This window comes from Oreochromis niloticus, linkage group LG3 (genome assembly GCF_001858045.2).
Source record: "Oreochromis niloticus isolate F11D_XX linkage group LG3, O_niloticus_UMD_NMBU, whole genome shotgun sequence".
Lineage (NCBI taxonomy): Eukaryota > Metazoa > Chordata > Actinopteri > Cichliformes > Cichlidae > Oreochromis > Oreochromis niloticus.
Window position 1 is genome coordinate 25,165,919 of NC_031967.2, and position 20,528 is coordinate 25,186,446.

Genomic DNA, 20,528 nt, shown 5'->3' on the forward strand with positions numbered 1-20,528 from the left:
AATACAGTAATGTGATGCAAGGGGAAAAAATGGTTTAATCATACCATGTGCTATGGAATCAATCCTAAACCAGACCAAAACCTGAGTCAGTAGAGTTGAGACACACCTGAATGTCCATCAGAAATGACTCATAGGTACAATAGTGTGCAGGAAGACGTAGTACTTCAAAACAGGTGGAAGACTTTGGAGCACTGCTGTTGACCACTTCCACAGTCATTTCTCTCGGCAAGACTTCCCATCCTGTCCAAAACTTGATGAGGGCTTTTCGTTGTGCACAAGATGCTGCAACGGAAGATTGTTTTGAGCTATAATGACATCCTATATTCATTATTTTTAATCTTCTATGGAGAAATACCATAAAAGATGACCACTTACATACAGGGCACCAGACATTTTTGCCCCACTCAAATTGCTGTTATAGATATTTTTATGTTAACAAAGCTAAAAGTAGTCTACATACAATTATAGTGCAACTGATAATGCCACCACTCTGTTTTTTATGTATTGCATGGAGGCAGTATGGAGCAAATAACAAAACAAAATTATACTATAGTGTACTTTGTTAATGACCCAAGATCACTGGACTGTATGTAATTTACCAAAGTATAATCAGAGAAAACCGATAGCAAAATACCTATCGCAGCAGACTTACCGTTTTCAATGAAGGACCGAAGGTAACCTGCCACTCTGCATTTATCCTCAAGAGAGCATTCCTCTTCTTCCTCTTCTGTGGCAGGCTACAGTCATTTTATAGCTTTACTTATCTTGTAGTCTTAAGAGCATCTGCAACATTAGGTGTATTTTTATTAAATGTAACCCAGCTGTTCAACTAACCCAAGCATACAAAATAGTATATTGTTTTGTGTCAACAATTACTGTGCATCCTTCATAAATTAACCAAATACCTTTACTATTCAGATGTTAAAAGATGTGACCTGACCTTACCTCACAACAGGGAGCGGTCTCTGATTCCCTTGGTAAGAAAAGAGGAATGATGTCTGATCGTTCTGTCAGAAGCGGCCATACCATGGTCTCCTTAAGCCCTTTCCTCAGCTGCTTGACTTGACGGCTTGTTCGTGTTATGACCTACAACGGTGAGACCAAACCAAAACTGAAGTTGGCTTCCGTAAAGTGACACACACTTTAAATGTTAAATATTTAAAGAACATCCACTGTACTAGTAAAAGCATTTTCAAATTATACCCACTTACAAAATCACTACGTTGAACTAAAATTGCTTTCTTTTCTTTCACATAGATTACTTGTCTTCCATATTAGCCACTTTAAAACAGTCATGAATAACTATTACCTACAACAATGTAAATAGTAATACAGACATTAACCCAGAAGACGATTATTTTCTCTTACCTAATTTATGGAATTCTTTGCTATGATAAAAACAGTATTAAAGAAATCTGTGACTGAACTGATTAAAAAGCTCATTTTTTGAAGACAGACAGACTAACCAAGCAGTGATAACATATCGTTACTTACCCTGAACGGCGTTTTGTGGAGTGGAGCTAGCTGTGATAGCGTTAACATTTGCTAACGTTAACACTCTGCGGTTGTGATGAGAACTTGGACCAGGGTCCGCTTTATCTTCAGTACACTGCTGCAATAATCTCTCAGACTGAGGTGAAGACGTACAATCTAAGCGATTAGCAAGTTCTCTGAGTAACTCAGAAACTGACTTGTCTCCTGCAGCCATGTCCTTCACAAGCATTGATACACCTGTAACGTTATTCGCGCCCAGTGTTTTGCATTTATCGGTGCCTTAACTTTATTTCGAGCTGCATACTGCCGCCGGCTGCATAGGAGACGCATTGGTATTGGTAATTTATTTCAAACATGTAAACAATATACAGGTACATTTAGAAAAGAAAATAAGAGAGAGAGAGGAAAAAAATACTATACAAAAAAAATCAATACATTTCAATATAGCTGCCGTTCTGATTAATTTACATGTTGAAAGGGAGTGGGAAGAAGTAAACACTTATTTAATTGCACCATTAAACCTAAATCGACACTTCACGTGCTATTACTTATGTCTGAGTAAAGGAGCAACCAATCACACAACTGGCTCCGCCTTGTCTCTCTTGATTGACAGACAAAGGCTGTATCCCAATTCAGGGTCTGCAGCCTTAAAGTACGGAGCCTCAACGGTCCTCAAGGGCCGCGTACTTAAAGACCGCTAAGGCCGGAAGTGCGAGGCTTGTGAAATGGGACGGTCTAGCCTCCGTCGCGCTGCCCAGGTTGCCTTGCAACCATGATAGCTGGAAACGTGTGGTTGACAGAAATGAAGGAGAACATATTTTGTTCATTTGTTTCTACACGAGCTTTGTGTGATTTAATAAGTATCTGAGGCCGAGACCACAGGACTGTAAAACATGATTGTTGGCCTTCATATCTGTACTGAACAGTCATTTAAGATTAGCTAGTAAATAACAATTAGTTAATGTTGTTCATGAGACTAAAGTCAGTGTAAATATGATATGGCCAATATTATAGTTATTATATTACTCATAATTAGTTATTACAGCAGTGAGTTTGAACTCTCAAATCAAATCACTTTTATTGTCACATCACATGTGCAGGTACACTGGTACAGCACATGTGAGTGAAATTCATGTGAGTGAACTCTGTGTCTAATACTGAGCTTCAGTAAAGATTCAAGTTGCAGTTATTTATATTTCCTATCACCTTAAATCTTCACTCAAAGACAAGTATCTCTGACAGTGTATATATAGATGTATTATATATAAGAGACAAATATTGTTCCTTCAGTATGTTGGCATTACTAAATTTGGCTCAATGCTTACATATATGTATAAAAAGAAAATGTACGAGCTGTGATAACTGTGTCTGATAGAATGAAGATCAGACTGATATATGAAATATTCCTTTATTGGGTGAGAAAATCAGACCATGTCATAACTGCTTTAAGTCATACAGAATAGATATCAGAGCCTTAAACAGGCTGACTTCTGCTAAATGGGTCAAACTGGGCAGAAAGTATACAAACACATAACATCCTTATAGAATATGATGTAACACTATAGATCAACTTACCTCAGAATATATAAAGCATATAAACAATTACAGCAATATGATGCAACAAACAAAGCAGTACTACTAATCCAAAATACTCAAAGCTTCATAGAACTGAAACAAACATTTATTTTTAGCTCCATTCTGCTGCTGATACATACTTTAGGTTTCTGAATATTAAACTTGTTGCTGCCTTTCATAGTGTGTAACTTGAAGGCCCTGAGTACTTTCTCCCACACTGAAAACACTGGAATGATAACATTATTTGAACATTACCTAATAAGACTGATTCAGGACAGACAATTAGTTATTCTAAACTTTCCTAGCAGTCCTTCACAAACAGGGAACAGTCTGTCTATTCTCTCCATCTGTCAGCTGCTGCTGGCTCTTCCTCCTCCTCTTCCTCACACACTGCTGAGTTTGTCCTGGTGGATCATCAGGGGTGCAAAGCCTCACAGATGATGTGCAGCAGTGGGTCCCTCAGTCTGTCCTCACTCTGGACACTTGCAGTTGTCACACATGGAAATCAAATGTGTGATAAGCTGCAGGATTCAAACACAAGTGTAACTTATAAATACATGTTCATACTTTTATTCCACAATCAGAGAGAAAGAAACAGAGAGAGAGTGCAGGACAGACAGACAGGTGACAGTCTCAGGTGTATACACTGCTACAAAACAGCACAGAGAAGGAGGATTTAGTGTTTGTGTTATTACGAGTGCTAAACAAGAAGAGTTCCAGATGGTACAGTGGACACATGTGTGACTCCTGTGATTAAAGCATCTTTCTTTCAGCTTAACGAGTGAACCGTCAGCTCGTTCAAACACACGTTAAAGTCCGTTTGGCTCGACACCACCGAACAGAGGCAGCAATATAACATAGCTAACATTAACAGTGCAGTGAATCCTGCTTGTGCCGTGATATTCAGGACTGCAAACCGAGCAGCATCACTGACTTTCAGCCTGTTGTGTTTGTGGATATATGACTGACTTTAATTATTATTAATTAAATTTTAATTATTAAAATCATCACATTCTCTGTAAGACTAGGGTCAACTATTGAACGGCGTATATTTTAAAGGCTTTAAAACCAAGTAAACGCTGAAAGTACAAACATCGCTAATGTCAAATAACTTTGCCGACATGTGGCCAACAGTAATGTTTTAATGTTCTTCATTATTAAACATTTGTACATAAATAAGTGACATAATATTCAGTACTTACTTTTAACAGTTTACTCTTCGGCCGCTCCGCTTCTGCCGTCTGCGGCAAAATTATCCACACCGACTGCCGCGCTATGAAGTCTGGGATATGTTGGGCCACGAAGTCTACACTGCCACATCCTTAAAATTCAGGGAAATGAAGGACGCATTTGAGGGCCGCATTTCGAGCAGCCTTTGAATTGGGACAGCCTTCGGCGCGTCGCTGTGACGTAATCGGCCTTAAAATGCGGCCTGCAGACCCTGAATTGGGATACAGCCAAAGTCATTCTGCTGAAAAGTCGCATCATGAAATAAATAGGCCATCGGGGAAAAACGGGATTTAGAAATAAAGACTGACTTTGAAAAAAGGATATTTTGGAATAAAAAAGGCTGGAAATAAATAAAATGCCTCAGCAATAATCTCTGTTATTGGGAAAAATAATGACCATGAGTTCACTACTCCCATCACTACATGCATCCCTAATAATTTCTGTTTGTGTTTGTAGATAAATTATTCAGCAAATGTTTAAAGTGTGATCAGCACTGTAACAAATTTATTCTTGATGATCATTTAATGTTTTATTTTGTTTCTTTAACAGCAAGTAAACCCAGAGCCACACTGACAGCACAAAGTTCAATCATACCAGCAGGGGGCAGTGTGACACTGAGCTGCTCTGTGGAGGGCTCTGCTGGCTGGAAGTTTGACTGGTTCAGACGTGATTCACAGTTTTCTGGAGCTGAGAAAATAGGAGCTGGAACATCAGAGCACACTATCAGTATTTCAGAAGGAGGCATCTATTACTGCAGAGGAGGGAGAGGAGATCCAGTTTTCTCCACAGAGGACAGCAGTGACATCACAGTTAAAGAAACTCGTGAGTTTAATTATTTCATTTCTACCAGACTAAGAGGTCATTATGTGATCTGTACTAGCAAGTTGATCTAATAACTGTGAGTTTTTTAACCCTTAAATGTAGGAAACTCTTGAATTTTCTTTTCATTAAGATTACTTGGAGAGGTGGAAAATAGAAACATTTATTCAGTTTTGTTTTTGATTCAAGTCAAAACTGTGAGATTAAGGACTCGCCCATACAGAGAATGTGCTCTCCACAAAAATATCAACTAAACACAAGAAACTATTTACACCTTTCAGATTTTGTTTGAATAACAACCAACAACACAAATGTTTCTGCATTGCACTCCTCCCCATTTGCCGGTGTTGATGTAAATACCAGCCGTACCTGCAGGTGTAAACATGAGACTGTGCTGTAACTATGTAAACACTGTATATGAGAGTTGTGTTGGATCTGATTGTTCAGCGTTCAGCATGGTGATGGCTGAGGGATAAAAGCTGTTCCTTAGTTTGTTAGTTCTTGTCTTTATGGCTCTGAAATGTCTGCCTGAAGGTAGACATTCAAACAGTGCATGACCTGGGTGAGATGGATCCTGAAGGATTTTCTTCATGTTCCTGAGACTGCGGGAGCTGTGCAGTTCTTCAAGTGAGGGCAAAGGATGGCCGACTATCCTCTGGGTGACCTGTATAACCCTGTGGAGCTCTTTCCTCTGTGCTACTGTGCAGCTGTGCTATACAGTTCTTCATGTAGCACAGTATGCTATCAAAAACCAGCTACAGGTCAGGGTGTTCGAAAATATCCCAGTACGTCCTGATGAAGCAGTCCTGTGTTATGGAAATTTTAACAAGAACCTGCAACACACCCAGTGAGCTTGATTTGAAGTGAGTTTAATAAACACATTGCAATGTGGAGAAAGCATCCCAGTGAAACACCAGGATCATCTCTGAATTGTGGCCACCGCCCTTACATCTTATATACAGAGACACAGACAAAGAACATTCCACAAACTCTTACATGTTGGCCCCTCTCACGGGGGGGCTATACCTTCTCCCTCACAGAGAGAATTATGACCTTGTTTTCTGCTTAGCCTTCACCTAAGGATTTACATCCCTGATAAGGAGGAGTCCCACTATCTGTTTAACGTCTCCCATTACAATGGCCTCACTGTGTTAACATTCCAAATGCATCCAAACTTGTGACAGCAGTGCTCTTACTATAGTACAGTGAGAAAGTTATATTACTATAACTAATGTGATATGATTAAATATGTGATTAATACATGAGCAAAGAAATCTGCCTCCACACCTGCAACTGCTGAGAGGCTGCCTCTGGTCAGGTTTTGACTGTTTTGTGCTGTTTGTAGCAATTTTTCTAAGTGGGATGTGTGCCAGGATCAAAAACTGTTATCTGTAGTCAGACTGACCCGAGGTGTGGTTTAACCCTGTAGCCTGTTTGAAACATCTGAATCTTTTGTTTCTATTTGTCTCTAACTGGATATTTTTCTGTGAACAGTTCCCAGTAAGCCCACTGTGACCCTGCAGCCATCCTGGACTCAGATATACAGCGGTGAGACAGTCACTGTCAGATGTGAGATTCAGGGAGGTGAAGGAGCTCAGTGGACGTATGAATGGAGAGCAGCCAAGTTAAACACACCTCCAACATCCAATGAACACAGAATCATCAGAGCTACTGAGTCTGACAGTGGAGGATACAGCTGCCGGGGCAGAAGGGACTATTTCTTCTCAGAGTGGAGTGATATCATCACACTGACTGTATCATGTAAGATCTTTCATCCAGAGTATCTAAATAAGGAAAAAGCACTTCTTCTTTCTTACAGCTTTATAACTGTCTTTCATGTTGGTCAGTAAAATGTTTAGTTTTTATTCCAACAACAAAAACCTGAACAGCAGCTTTTTATTCACAGTGAAGAGAACAAAACATATGAGAGTAACTTCTCTGCTGTGCAGCTCTAATACATGAAAGATGAAATGCAGAACAAATGCTGAATCTGTCTCAGCTGCTCCACCACATCCACTAAGAAACATTAAATCCACTGATTGTTCCTCATGTGTGTTTTTAACTTAGAAATGCAGCAAATTAAATATGAAAGATTAGTGTTGTATTTGTGTGATAGTTGTACAGTTTGTTGTAGCTTCACCATTAAAGTTATGTGATATTTATTATTTACATATTTCCACCAAGTTATTTCAACTGGTTTGATTCAGTCATTGACTTTTGTTCTTTTTCTAAACTGAACTGCAGATAAACCAAAGGCCAAACTGAGAGCTGATAACACAGCTGTTCCAGTAGGGGGCAGTGTGACCCTGACCTGCTCTGTGAACCCATCATCATCATCTGGATGGAAATACTACTGGTACAGAGATGAGAAATCCTCTGAAGCCCTGACCACACAAGATGCAGTTTTCCACTCAAATGGACAAATCAGTGTCTCACAGGAAGGACTCTACAGGTGCAGAGGAGGAAGAGGAAACCCAGTTTACTACACAGAGGACAGCCAGTCAGTCAGGATTGGGAAAACTGGTGAGTTTAAACTAAAGTCAAATAAATTCCTGATTAAGGAGTAAGATGAAGAACAAAAGGCATTAACATTTTTGACATTCATGTGTTTTTATTGTACTTTCTTGAACATTAACAGTCTCAAACAGGCCTGTTGTGACTCTGTATCCAAACTGGTCTGAGATATACAGAGGAGAGACGATCACTGTCAGATGTGAGATCCATGGAGGAGACACTGAGTGGGATTATGAGTGGGAAACAAACAGCATGATAAAAGCTCCAAATCAAAATGAATACAGGATTAGATCTGCTTCATCATCCAACAGTGGAAACTATCGCTGTAAGGGCAGAATGAAAAGTTCACAGCATAAAACAACAGAGTGGAGTGATTCAGTCACACTGACAGTTTCTGACAGTAAGTAGAGTCATAGTTCATTTAACCTGGAAATAGAAACAGTTTGTAAAAATGTCTTTTTATTAGTACATGTTGAGATATTTGACATGTTTAGATAGTCTCACTCTTAAAGTTCATCATAAATATTTGTGAGTCAACATTTTAGTGACATTGAATTCAGAGTTAAGAGACGAAACATTGAGAGAAAATCTTTGTTGAACAGATAAAGCCCGTCCTGTCCTCACTGTGTCTCCATCATGGCTGAGTCCTGGAGCCTCAGTAACTCTGAACTGTGAGGTTGAACATCCGTCTGCAGGATGGAGCTTCTACTGGTATAAAGCTGTTCCTGATCTATCAGAGAAATCCTCCAGTTATGAGCTGCTACCTGATGGCAGTGGGACTGCACAGGACTCCTACATCATTCATGGACAGACACACACAGCAGGATATGTGTGCAGAGCTGGAAGAGGAGACCCAGAGTATCACACTGATCACAGTCAACCAAAGTTTGTCTGGTCTGCAGGTCAGTTTGAGGAATTTTAATCTTCATGTTGATGATTTGAAAGTCTGTAAATCTGGCTGCATAACTAGCAGGACTCCTGTGAACCACACAAAAGTCAGGCGTATATTTTCACTGTGATATTTTGAATACTAACATCTGTGAGCTTTGTCTCTTCACTGCATGTTGTTTTCAGATGTTCATTCAGCAGCATCTCTCACAGTGAGTCCTGACAGAGTGCAACACTTCACCTCTGACTCTGTCTCACTGACCTGTGAGGGAAACTTCACTGAGTGGAGAGTGAGGAAGTTCTCTGAGGACGGCCGACTGTACTCTGTCTGTAGGAGAATGACTGGATCCACATGTAACATCAACACATCAAAGTCAGATACTGCAGTGTACTGGTGTGAGTCTGGATCAGGAGAGTTCAGCAGTGCAGTCAACATCACTGTACAGAGTATGTTATTATACATTTACTTCTTGGATTTTAAAGATTTAGACGTCACATGAACATTTGTCCCAGCTTTGCTTTATGTGAAGTAATTTCATGTGGGAAAAATAAACACACAATTTTTAAATACACAAGATCAGATCTTCATGATGAAAAAGCATTTGTACAATCTGTTCTTATTATTGTTTGTCAGCTTTTTCTAAAAGTGTGCAGCAGCTGATGTGACTGAAACAATTGTGTGTGATTGTGTCACAGATGATGGTAATGGTCCTATCCTGGTGAGTCCTGTTCATCCTGTGACTGAGGGAGCTTCTGTTAGTCTGAGCTGCAGTTTGAGAACACAAAAAAAACTTTCCAATGTGTTTTTCTATCACAATGACAAACTTATTCAAAATGATACCCGAGGGGAGCTGAACATCTCTGCAGTGTCAAAGTCTGATGAAGGTTTCTACAAGTGTCAGTACTCAGGAAGAGAGTCAGCACAGAGCTGGATGTCAGTTAAAGGTGAGCAGGATCAAAACATTTGATGGATTTTTGTAAATGATTTTTGTTTTAAGGTTTGAAGTCAACCGGTTCAATTTTCTGAGACCTTTTATGAAATTGTCATGAAATATGAATTATAATTAAAGTTTAATAATAACTAATTGCTATTTGTTGTCACAGTAACTGTGTCAGGAGCTGACAGCTCTTCATCTCCTGTGTGGTTGATTGTTGGACTGGTTTGTGGAGTCTCTCTCATTATTGTTCTCCTGCTCTTGTTGTATCGCTGCAGACAGTCCAAGTGTAAGAGCCTCTTTTCTGTTATTATTATTACATAATAACATGACATTTCTTTGAGTACCTTTCACAGTTAGTAAACTAAAATACAACTTTATCACAGAACTTAGAAAGTAATCCAAGTTTTAAAAAAAAAACTAGGAAACCAAATTTCTACAAATCTAGACCCAAGATACAGACAAGAACAGAGACCAAAATAAAACATGAAATGACTGACACTGAGACGCACGAGCTTGACGCAGACAGTAAACAAAACATGGAGACCAGAGAGAATACACAAGGGGATAAATAACCTCTCATTAACCAAATAGACAGATAACCAGAATGTAACCATAACATCATACGAGAATGCCAGAATGTCAACAATACAAAATACAGAGCTATGAAACCAAGAATGATCAAAAATAGAAAACCAGAGAAACCAAAACATTAAAACCCGGGTCAACCATTCAGGGACCTTGAAGGAAGCACAGGCAGGAAGTTACCTGCTAGACACTGTTGTCTGTCACACCTCCAGCAGTGACATCATGGCAGCTGAAGGGTCATCAGCTGAGAGCCACCCTTCATTGATGTTTTGCTCCATTAATCGTGGAACATCTTGTGGTGGTGGAGCAGTGGGGGGAGGTCTCCCTACTGTCCCTGCAGCTGACCGTAGGACACTTGTCTTCCCCACATCTGGTCTTTCCAGATCTCCATTAACCTTCACATGTCTTAGATTCAGTTTGTACTCAGCAGTTTTTCAAAGAACATTTATCAAAATCCAGTTGGACAAACATCCAAATAACCAACTGACTACATGCACAAAAGATCAGAAACAAACAGGATTTTATAAACTGATTGTATCTTTAACTCGACTGAAAAAATCCACAAATGTTATTGTTTCATATCAGAACAACACAAACAGTAACACCATGATGGGTTCATGGTCTGAAAATATCTGATAGTCCTGGTGTTGACTTAAACACAACTAATGACACTCTGTAAAAGATTTTTTTTTTTCATATATCTTTGAAAAATGTGTCATGTTGGTTTTCATGTGTGAGCCACTGAAACACTGGTGCAGTATATCATGTGAAAAGCACAGAGCAGCTAGAGATGAAACTGTCTTTTAAGTTAAGGAAACTGGCACCATGTCATTGGTTTACAATTGTGTAACTAAAATATGAACATTTCAGGTGCAGATAAACCCCCAGATGTCATTTACTCTAATATTGAACTGGAAAACTTTGTTAATAAGCGTGAGTACACAAAACATATACAATGTAGAAGAAAAAGCCTGGAAAGTTTTAAAAATGTTAAAAATGTTAATAATTTTTCTTTTGTGGATTCGATCATCTTAACAGGGAAGCATCATAAACCAGAGCAGAGTGCTGTTTACACTAATGTGAAGACGGGAGCTGCAGGTACAGTCACAACAGTCTCATTCAGTGTTTGTACTTGAATGTGTCATCACATCATTATATTGCAGGTAATTATAGGTCAACATGGAGTTTAGTTATTCACTTACTAATCAGTGTTTCAGCTTTACTGAATCACAGCATCCACAGATTCTGACCCAGACCTCAATCACAAAACACACACATGCAAAGCTGAAGTGTCACAGGCAACAAATGATTTTTACTCTTTCACTGTAGTTGTAAAAAGTTCAAAGTCCATATGTATCCAACATGTTTGTATCATATCTGTGCTGAACAAATGTGTCCTGAGCTCTGACGTCTCTTTTAGAGGACAGTCTGATGTATGCTGAGGTCAAACAGCCCAAAAAAGAAAAAGCCAAGAAAAACAAAGGTGAGCAAAGTCTGCCATCATCTCCACTGAATATTGTTCAACATGTTTATCTGCTCCTAAAATGTAAATCTGTTTATATTACAGTTTATATTTAGGTATTCACAAGTATTCATTACCAGTGTTGGTCAAGTTACTTGAAAAAATTAATCAGTAACTAATTACTGATTACTTCCCCCCAAAAGTAATCCCGTTACTTTACTGATTACTTATTTTCAAAAGTAATTAATTACTTAGTTACTTAGTTACTTTTTAAAAACACGATTTACAACCTGAATAGGTGATAAAGCGATAGATCTTTCAGCCCAATTCTACATTTTCTGCATAATCCATCATACAAAATGTAATCAAATGGAAAAGTCTCTTTTTAAAACTTGTTTTATTAGTTTTAATCTTTTAACTTTATGCATCAAGCAAAAATTAAATTATATGCAACATTCTCTGACTGGAAGAAATTTGTTTAACATTTAAACCTATTTTCTGCACATTCCAGCACATAAAATAAAATATGTTTTTGTGTTTACACTCACTCTTTCAAATAAATGCAAGTAAAACACAGCAGAAAATAAATAAAATCAAAGACTAGCGGTCCTGTTGCTCTATTTTCACCTATAAAGCAGGAGTGGGTTAGGCAGAGGTTTACCCTGGTGCAGGTGTGCTGCAGCGGTCAGTGGAAGAATCCGCGAGTTTCTCTGTGAATTTCACATTACGTCGTAGCGCACTCGGTGCTTGCTTGGAAGTTTAGGGGTTTAAAAAGAAGTTTTCTTCCCACGCAGTGAGCAGCGGACGCTAATGTTTTTGTCACTTTTTATGGAATCAAACTCAAAATAAGGTCAGTACTTCCACGCTTTAAATGCTGCATGCTCATACTCTCTCCCGCACTCGATATATTATCCATTGTTGATCTGCAGACAGCTGTTGTCACAAACGTCGCACTCGCTTACGTCACTGTCATGAGACATTCTCGCAAAAAATCACGGTTACTTGAAAAAAGTAATCAGATTACAGTAACGCGTTACAAGTAACGTGTTACTGCCCATCTCTGTTCATTACATGGTTAATAAAATCCATCTTACTTTGCATTAGTGGAGACATCAAGTATCCTCCTGGTTAATGATATTATTGTTTTCAATGATCTTCTCTTCATTCACAGGAAAATCAAGTCCTGCAGCTGATGCAGCAGTTTATTCTGAAGTCACATCAGGAAGCTCTCTCAGTAATTCTGCTGCCATGCAGGCTGATTTATTCTTCACATTATTAAATGTCTTCAGCTCATAATATCTTTACATGTTGGAAATCACTTTGTCTTTTTGTGCTTGTCTTACAGGTCAGTGAGGAGAGCTGTAGCAGCAAAGCCAAGAAGAAGCTTTTTATGAAGCCACTCTTGCTCCTCTGCTCCCCAAATATCAGACATGCTCAGATTTATGTGCAGTTACAATATTAAATTATAATATCATATAGAGTTAGTACTCTCTTATAGCATAAAGCATATTTGTATTTGAAATCTATGCTCTATATAGTCAGCTGTTTTTATATTCATTCTTAAAGTTTTCTTTTTATAAAACTTAACTGAATGTTTCCTGTTTAAACATTAGTGAGAACAAAGTGTGAAATATGTGATCTTTAGTAGCTGATAGTATGACTTAAAGTCAGCAGTGTTACATTAGGAAGTACTAGTACAGGCACCAACACATACTTTTACTGTATTTGTTCAAAAATCTACATTATATAAAAAATGATCTGATCAGTACTGTATGAATTTGAATGTAATAAATGTATTTCTTGTTTTCCTTTTTATTTTGTTTTATTTTAAACATTTTTATCCATTTCATGCATTTATAATTAGAAGTATGTCCCTGCCAAATGAACTAAATGAATAAATAACATTAAAACTGATGGTGTGTCATTTACCTGTACTTGTTCCATGGTGTTTAACATAAAATAAAGAAGTCAGCAGTTTTTTAAGTCTCTCCACATGATGCAAAACTTAATACAGATAGCGTAGGAATTGGAATTGGAAGATCAGATTTATGTTTAAAACGCCGTCTCAGTGTGGACGAAGGCCAAAACGGAGAGAAAAAGATGTGTTTTCAAATGAAAACATATTAGTGTGGACATGGCCTGAAAGGCCTTGTGGTTTGTGACCACCTACAAAAGAGGAAATGCAGCCTGTGGTTTCAGCCTGAAGTCTTCTGTGTTACAGATGTGCTGTTTTATGTTATCAGCTCATAGCAGAGAATTAACAGGGAATTCAAAGGTCACAGTGGGAAGTCTAAGGAGCTTGGAAAGAAAGGCGTCTGGACTTCTTTAAGTTGCTTGAAGACGTTTCACCTCTCATCCGAGAAGGTTCTTCAGTTCTAGGGTCAAATAGTGGAGAGTCCCAGATTTAAACCCCGTGGGAGTTTCCCCCCAAGGAGGGACAAAGGACCCCCTGATGATTCTCTACCTAATCACATGAGCCAAGGTGTGAAAATGGGTGTGGGTCACAATCAGCCAGGGTTTCGGGTGAGCTCATTGTGAAACCTGGCCCCACCTTATCATGTGATTTCCTGAGGTCAGATGGCCCAGGATGTGAGTGGGCGTTAAGGCGTCTGGGAAGGGATCTCAAAACTGGATTATAGATGGATTATATGCGTCTGTCTTTCTTATCCTCCCTCGCTGGTGTCTCATCTTCTTTTTTGTGCATCTTTGCTGACTTTATAAACGCCCAATTAGGATAACTGCATGTTTTTAGTGCTTCCTTTACATGTGTGTGTTCCTTCTTTTTCCCTTCAGGCTTAGAGGGAACATATTCTGCCCGGTGGTGTAGGGTCCTAATTACTCCAAATTTGTTGGAGTCAAAGAGGAGGTACTGGTCCGTGTGTGTGGGCTTCCGGTAAACTTCAATGTTGAGGTTGCCATTCTCTTCAATGTGCACAGCGCAGTCCAGGAAAGGCAAGCAGTCGTCCTTTGTGTCTTCCCTAGTGAACTTGATGTTTTTATCCACAGCGTTAATGTGCACAGTGAAGGATTCCACTTCTTGTGTCTTGATTTTGACCCAGGTGTCGTCTACATATCTGTACCAGTGGCTGGGTACTCTTCCTTTGAAAGAGCCAAGAGCCTTGCTTTCCACTTCCTCCATGTAAAGGTTGGCTACAATAGGTGACACGGGGGAGCCCATGGCGCAGCCATGTTTTTGTCTGTAGAAACCCTTGTTGTATTTGAAGTATGTTGTGGTGAGGCAGAGGTCTAACAGTGTGCAAATCTGATCAGGTGTGAAGTTGGTCCTGTCTTCCAAGGAGCTGTCTTCTTGTAGTCGTTTCCTGACAGTCTCCACTGCCTCCGTGGTGGGTATGCAAGTGAAGAGGGAGACTACATGAAAGGACACCATGGTTTCATCTGGGTCCAGGGTAAGTTTCTGGACCTTGTCGGTGAAGTCGGTGGAGTTCTTGATGTGATGTGGTGTGTTCCCCATGAGTGGTGCTAGGATGGTAGCAAGGTGTTTCGAAATGTAAGTAGCTGAGTTTATGCTACTGACAATAGGTCTGAGTGGAACCCCTTCTTTGTGGATCTTAGGAAGCCTGTAGATGCAGGGTATGGCATCCCCTGGGTAAAGGCGGTGATATGGGTCAATGATTTTGTCCTTTTCAAGGTCTTGAAGGCAAGCTATAACTTTCTTTTTGTAGCTGCTTGTGGGGTCTCGCTTTAAGGCTTCATAGGTATTGTGTCGAACGCTGGACACTCGGAGACCTGTGTCTCTGAGTGGGAGAGGAGAGATCACATTAACATGTGTATCTCTGTATTAACAAACATGCCATATTGGCCCAGTTTATTTTTCTTATCATTGTTGTGAGGAGACCATAAATAGCATTTGCATTTTCTATTGATAACTATTCACCAATAGCTGCCAGCATCTGCGAACAAATATAATTCTATAAATTTGTTCTATATAGTGTGTAACTGTTCATATAGCTTGTTATTAAATTTATTACTAATGCAATCATATGGCACATTGACTTCTGAGGAAATTTTAGATGGCACTCATCATCAGAAAGGTTGCCGACCCCTGTTCTACACTAACCTCTGTTCCACAGCAAAGGTAGGGGACAGTTGTGTTGAGAGATTTCATTGGACAATACAATATCACTAACGAAAAAGAACCAATGGTCTGCTTTAGGGCTGGCACAGAAGCCCTTCAAATGACCCATTGGCTCAAAAATGCATTGGCACACTGGAAAGATGTCTGGTATGCCAGATTACCATGCAGACTGTGGTAACCTCTTTGGCATTGTAATAATGCTCTTATTGGAAATGGTTGAACATGAATAGTCATATAAAATGTGTCCAGAGAATCAGTGTCAGGAATGTGATCCAAGGAGGGGAGACTAGGTGGGATATGAATGTGCTGAGAACCACTTCTCAGCAAATCTCCAAATCAACATAAATTCACAATTAGTTCTGTATCAATTCTACAAGTAACACTGCAAGTAGTGTAGAACAGGAGTCACAACATCAAACCACAGAGCAGAGTCATGCTGACAGTTTCTGATAGGAAACAGAAAATCTCAATGTAAACATCAGTTTTTGTTTCTTTACATTAAGATTTGACTGTTTGGCATATTTATATAGGAAGAGTTTGTAAAGCAGATTTACTGAAGTCAACATTTTAAGAGGAAATTTTAAGAGACTGGACTTGTGTTGATGTGTTCATTGTGGGGAGTCAAGTCATTTAAACACAGCAGGAGTTGACTTAAAGTGGGTGACATGTTTATCTTGATGTGACCAAAAGTTAAACACATTAGTTACTTCAGAGTTTGTGCTGGCATTGTGATCATGTGATCTGCTCAGCTTTGTTTCCTGCTCTGTCCTGAAATTTTCAAGTTTCAGGTTTTGGACGTGAAAGAAGTTCATTTATCGTTTCGTTTATCATCGGACTTGTTAGTGGAATTATTGCCGTGCTGCTGCTGATGTGTTGCTACAGAAAGATAAAGAGTGAGATTTTCTCTTTGACTTTTTAAAGGAAAATCATTTATTTTAAAGCTGTGACACTTTTAAACAAACTGATGTAATGTTTGTGTTTTTTACAGAACCCTGTTGTAACAGGTTGGTGCAGCAGTTTAGTTTTAAACACAACAATAACTTTGAATTATTTCTCATTAAATTTACATTATTTGCTAAATGTTTCAGTCTCACTCAGTGTGGCACACCCAAAATGCGTGGCCACTTTTGTGTTAATCATCTAATTTAAGTTATTTAATTTGTTTGTTATTTTCTGTGACTATTGTTGGAAAGGAAGTATTACTTTTTGTTATTTTTATTATTTCCATTTATTTTATTTTTATTAATTCTATTTTTATTATTTTGTTATTGCTATTGCATCATAATCATATAACAAGCATCTGCATTGACGCATTTAGTAATAGTGATATTGCATTTAGATGTTTAAACATATTGGCACCCAATTAAGTTTTTATTACAGGTGCAGTGATAACCACTTTAAACTGTTGAGTTGGATTTATAATCTTAAATGTTTATATGCAGAAAAGGCCTAACGTTGAGTAACTTTGTGCCAAAATAAGACAGGAAGTTACATGCTTTTGAAGTTACATGCTTTGCAGGAAGTGAAACCAAAACTAGAGTCTGAGTGAAAGTTAGTCTGAGGAGCAGTTTTGATGATGCTATTATTTTTTATACTTTTATATCTTTTGATTAAGCTTTCAGTAGAGGTTCTTGATTAAAACATTTATTTAGTAGAGCACACATACATAGTTTTGGTTCGGTTATTACATACACGTGTCATGGCTGTGTGCAGGCAGGCACGGGGAAAGGACCCAAAATGCAGGACTCGGAGGCAGATGTGAACTCAAAAACACACAGCTTTATTGCTGGGCAGAAAAAGGTGCATAAACTTAACTAAACTGAGAATACAGAAATAAACTACGCACGCAGGCAGGCAGGCTAGCAGACGGAACACACAGATAACTAGAGGGTAGGAGACATTAACGACGCAACAGAACAAGGGAAACACAGGGCTTATATACACATGGCAGTAATCAAGGGATGAGAGACAGGAGGGGAACACACCTGGGAGAAATCAGAGCTGACGGGACAGGGGAAACGTAAACTGAACACTCACATGAGACAGGGACCTTCAGAATAAAACAGGAAACTCAGACACTGAACTAAACTGGCAGCTACACAAGCAGACAATGTGACACTATAGACCGACAGAACACAGAAGTGGGCCCGAGGCAAGCATGGAACAGAAACCTAACAAATGGCAAGTCATAACAGAACACATACTCAGAATAAACAAAAGCATAAGGAAACAAAACACTGAGTCGGCAGACTCAGGACCATGACAGTACCCCCCCCCCAAGGGCTGGCTCCAGACAGCCCAACAGAAACACAAAAACCGTCCAAAAAACAGAAAACAACCCAACCAGGGCGGGCGGCGGGGGTCCAGGAAGGAGGGACGGAGTCCAGAAAGATCCAGACGGTCAAATTCAGGGGGCCGACCCGGAGGCCGACAGCGCAGGAGGCCAAAACAGTCCAGTTCCGGAGGCTGACCGTGTGAAAGGCAGCGGGGCAGGTCCGGAGGCCGGCCACGCAGTAGCCAGTGGTGCAGAAACAGTTCCGGGGGCCGACCGTGTGGACGGCAGCGGCGGCGGTGAGAAAGCAGTTCAGGGGGCCGACCGCGCGGACGGCAACGGCGGCGGTGTAGAAATAGTTCTGGGGGCCGACCGCACGCATGGCAGCGGCGGCGGCAGGGCAAGTCCGGAGGCCGGCCACGCGGAAGGCAGTGGCGGCGTTGAGGTGGCCGTCCATGCGGAAGGCGGGGGCGGCTACGGAAGTCCGGAGGCCGGCCACGGTGGTGATGATGCCCAACAAGCAGCCTGACAAATGACCGATGAGGTCGAGGGGGCAGTTTGGGACCTGAAGGTGGCGTGATCCCTGCAGCACCAGACGAGGCCGAGGCAGAGGCTGAAGCGGATGAGGAAGCCGGACCAGGCGACGGCGTGGGTGAAGCCGGACCAGGCGACGATGAGGATGAGGAGGCTGCAGCTGGCGAGGATGAGGAGGCTGCAGCTGGCGAGGATGAGGAGGCTGCAGCTGGCGAGGATGAGGAGGCTGCAGCTGGCGAAGCAGAAGGCTGGACGGGCTCCTCGGGCCCCCAGCGGACGAGGCAGAAGGCTGGACGGGCTCCTCGGGCCCCCAGCGGACGAGGCAGAAGGCTGGACGGGCTCCTCGGGCCCCCCAGCAAAAACAGTCTCAGAACCAGTGGGCACCGGGGCCCCTGGCACACAGGGCTGAATCAGCAGGCACACGGGCCTCTGGCAGGGACAAAACAGAACCAGCAGGCTCACGGGCCTCTGGCAGGAACAGAACAGAACCAGCAGGCACACGGGCCTCTGGCAGGAACAGAACAGAACCAGCAGGCACACGGGCCTCTGGCAGGAACAGAACAGAACCAGCAGGCACACGGGCCTCTGGCAGGAACAGAACAGAACCAGCAGGCACACGGGCCTCTGGCAAACACACAGCAGACTGCAGCTGCACAGAGCATTGATTCTGCTCAGGCAGTGACGGCCGGGTGCAGTCCTCAGCTGGCTTTTTTATGTCCAGGGGGCCAGAGTTAACTGAATGCTGATATTTAACCTCTGGGGAGGCCCCGGAAAGAGTAAAAGTCTCCGATCTAGCCAGGTCTTGAGGAGCAGCAAAAATCGGTGTGGGGCTATCCTCCTCCTGAAACTGAGTGGGTGGAGATGGTGGCTGAGGAGCGGGCAGTGCTAATGGCTGAGGTGCTGGCAATACAAGAGAGTGCACTGAACTCGACTGAACAGACTGGAGAACAGGACGAGACTGAACTGACTGAAGAACAGGTTGTAGTAGTGGTTGTGGCTGTGCTATGGGTAATGAGGCTGAATGTGGTGGAGGTGGCGACTGGGCTTCGGGCCGGGCGGCTAACTGAGCTTCGGGCCGGGCGGCTAACTGAGCTTCGGGCCGGGCGGCTAACTGAGCTTCGGGCCGGGCGGCTAACTGAGCTTCGGGCCGGGCGGCTAACTGAGCTTCGGGCCGGGCGGCTAACTGAGCTTCGGGCCGGGCGGCTAACTGAACAGCCATAGCCCCAGGATAAACACTTCCAGTCTTAACTCCTGGGTCTGAAGGAGCATCAGAAACATAGTCTTTTGACTCAACGGGAAAACGATCGCTCTCAAAACGAATACTTTCATTTTCCCCAACAGGAGAAACACGAGCCCCAGAGTTCATGAAGCCGGCGTTAGCGGCCTTGGGGGAAACAGTCCGTTTATCCCTCGACACAGAAGGCGAATGTAGCGAGACTTTGTCACTCACCCTAGGCGGTTGTTCAAAAAGAGTCCCAGGCTCCTGCTGGAGCGGTGAGTACTGGCGGCGCGTTCGCCGCTTACTCGTAGAAGAGGGAGCAGCGCTGACAGAATGCGACGAGGGATGACTCGGCTGAGGCTGCTCCTGCTGTGATGTGGAAACGCTGGGTGAGTCGGGTGGCACGATAATAATTCCTAACATCTTATAGAATGCCTGAGCCGGCGTAAGCTGGTTGCTTGTGGGCTCATAGTAATCCTCCCGGGACCGGCTGGAGCGTTTTCTGCGAGACCGGGGCGTCCGAGGGGAGGAAGCAGATGAGTGGGCCGAAGGGTAGGCTGCTAGCGAGGAACGGCAGCACGGAGGCCCTCCAAGCGCTAGCCGGGTCCCGTCAAAACGGGAGCTGCGCTTCCACCGTGAGTCCGCTGGGTCCGTGTACTGGTCGCGTCGTTCTGTCATGGCTGTGTGCAGGCAGGCACGGGGAAAGGACCCAAAATGCAGGACTCTGAGGCAGATGTGAACTCAAAAACACACAGCTTTATTGCTGGGCAGAAAAAAGTGCATAAACTTAACTAAACTGAGAATACAGAAATAAACTACGCACGCAGGCGGAACACACAGATAACTAGAGGGTAGGAGACATTAACGACGCAACAGAGAACAAGGGAAACACAGGGCTTATA

The 20,528-nt window shown here is 41.8% G+C and overlaps 1 protein-coding gene across 1 annotated transcript; it reads left to right on the forward strand.

The window, feature by feature from the left end:
* Positions 1 to 8,517: 8,517 nt before the first annotated feature.
* Positions 8,518 to 12,844, forward strand: LOC109204468 (uncharacterized). The gene is made up of 7 exons (XM_025905696.1): positions 8,518 to 8,534; positions 8,707 to 8,967; positions 9,217 to 9,465; positions 10,914 to 10,976; positions 11,082 to 11,141; positions 11,464 to 11,526; positions 12,677 to 12,844. Exons 2-7 carry the CDS (start codon positions 8,859 to 8,861, stop codon positions 12,799 to 12,801), a joined length of 669 nt encoding a protein of 222 aa, XP_025761481.1. The 5' UTR covers positions 8,518 to 8,534; positions 8,707 to 8,858; the 3' UTR covers positions 12,802 to 12,844.
* The last annotated feature ends 7,684 nt before the right edge of the window (positions 12,845 to 20,528 follow it).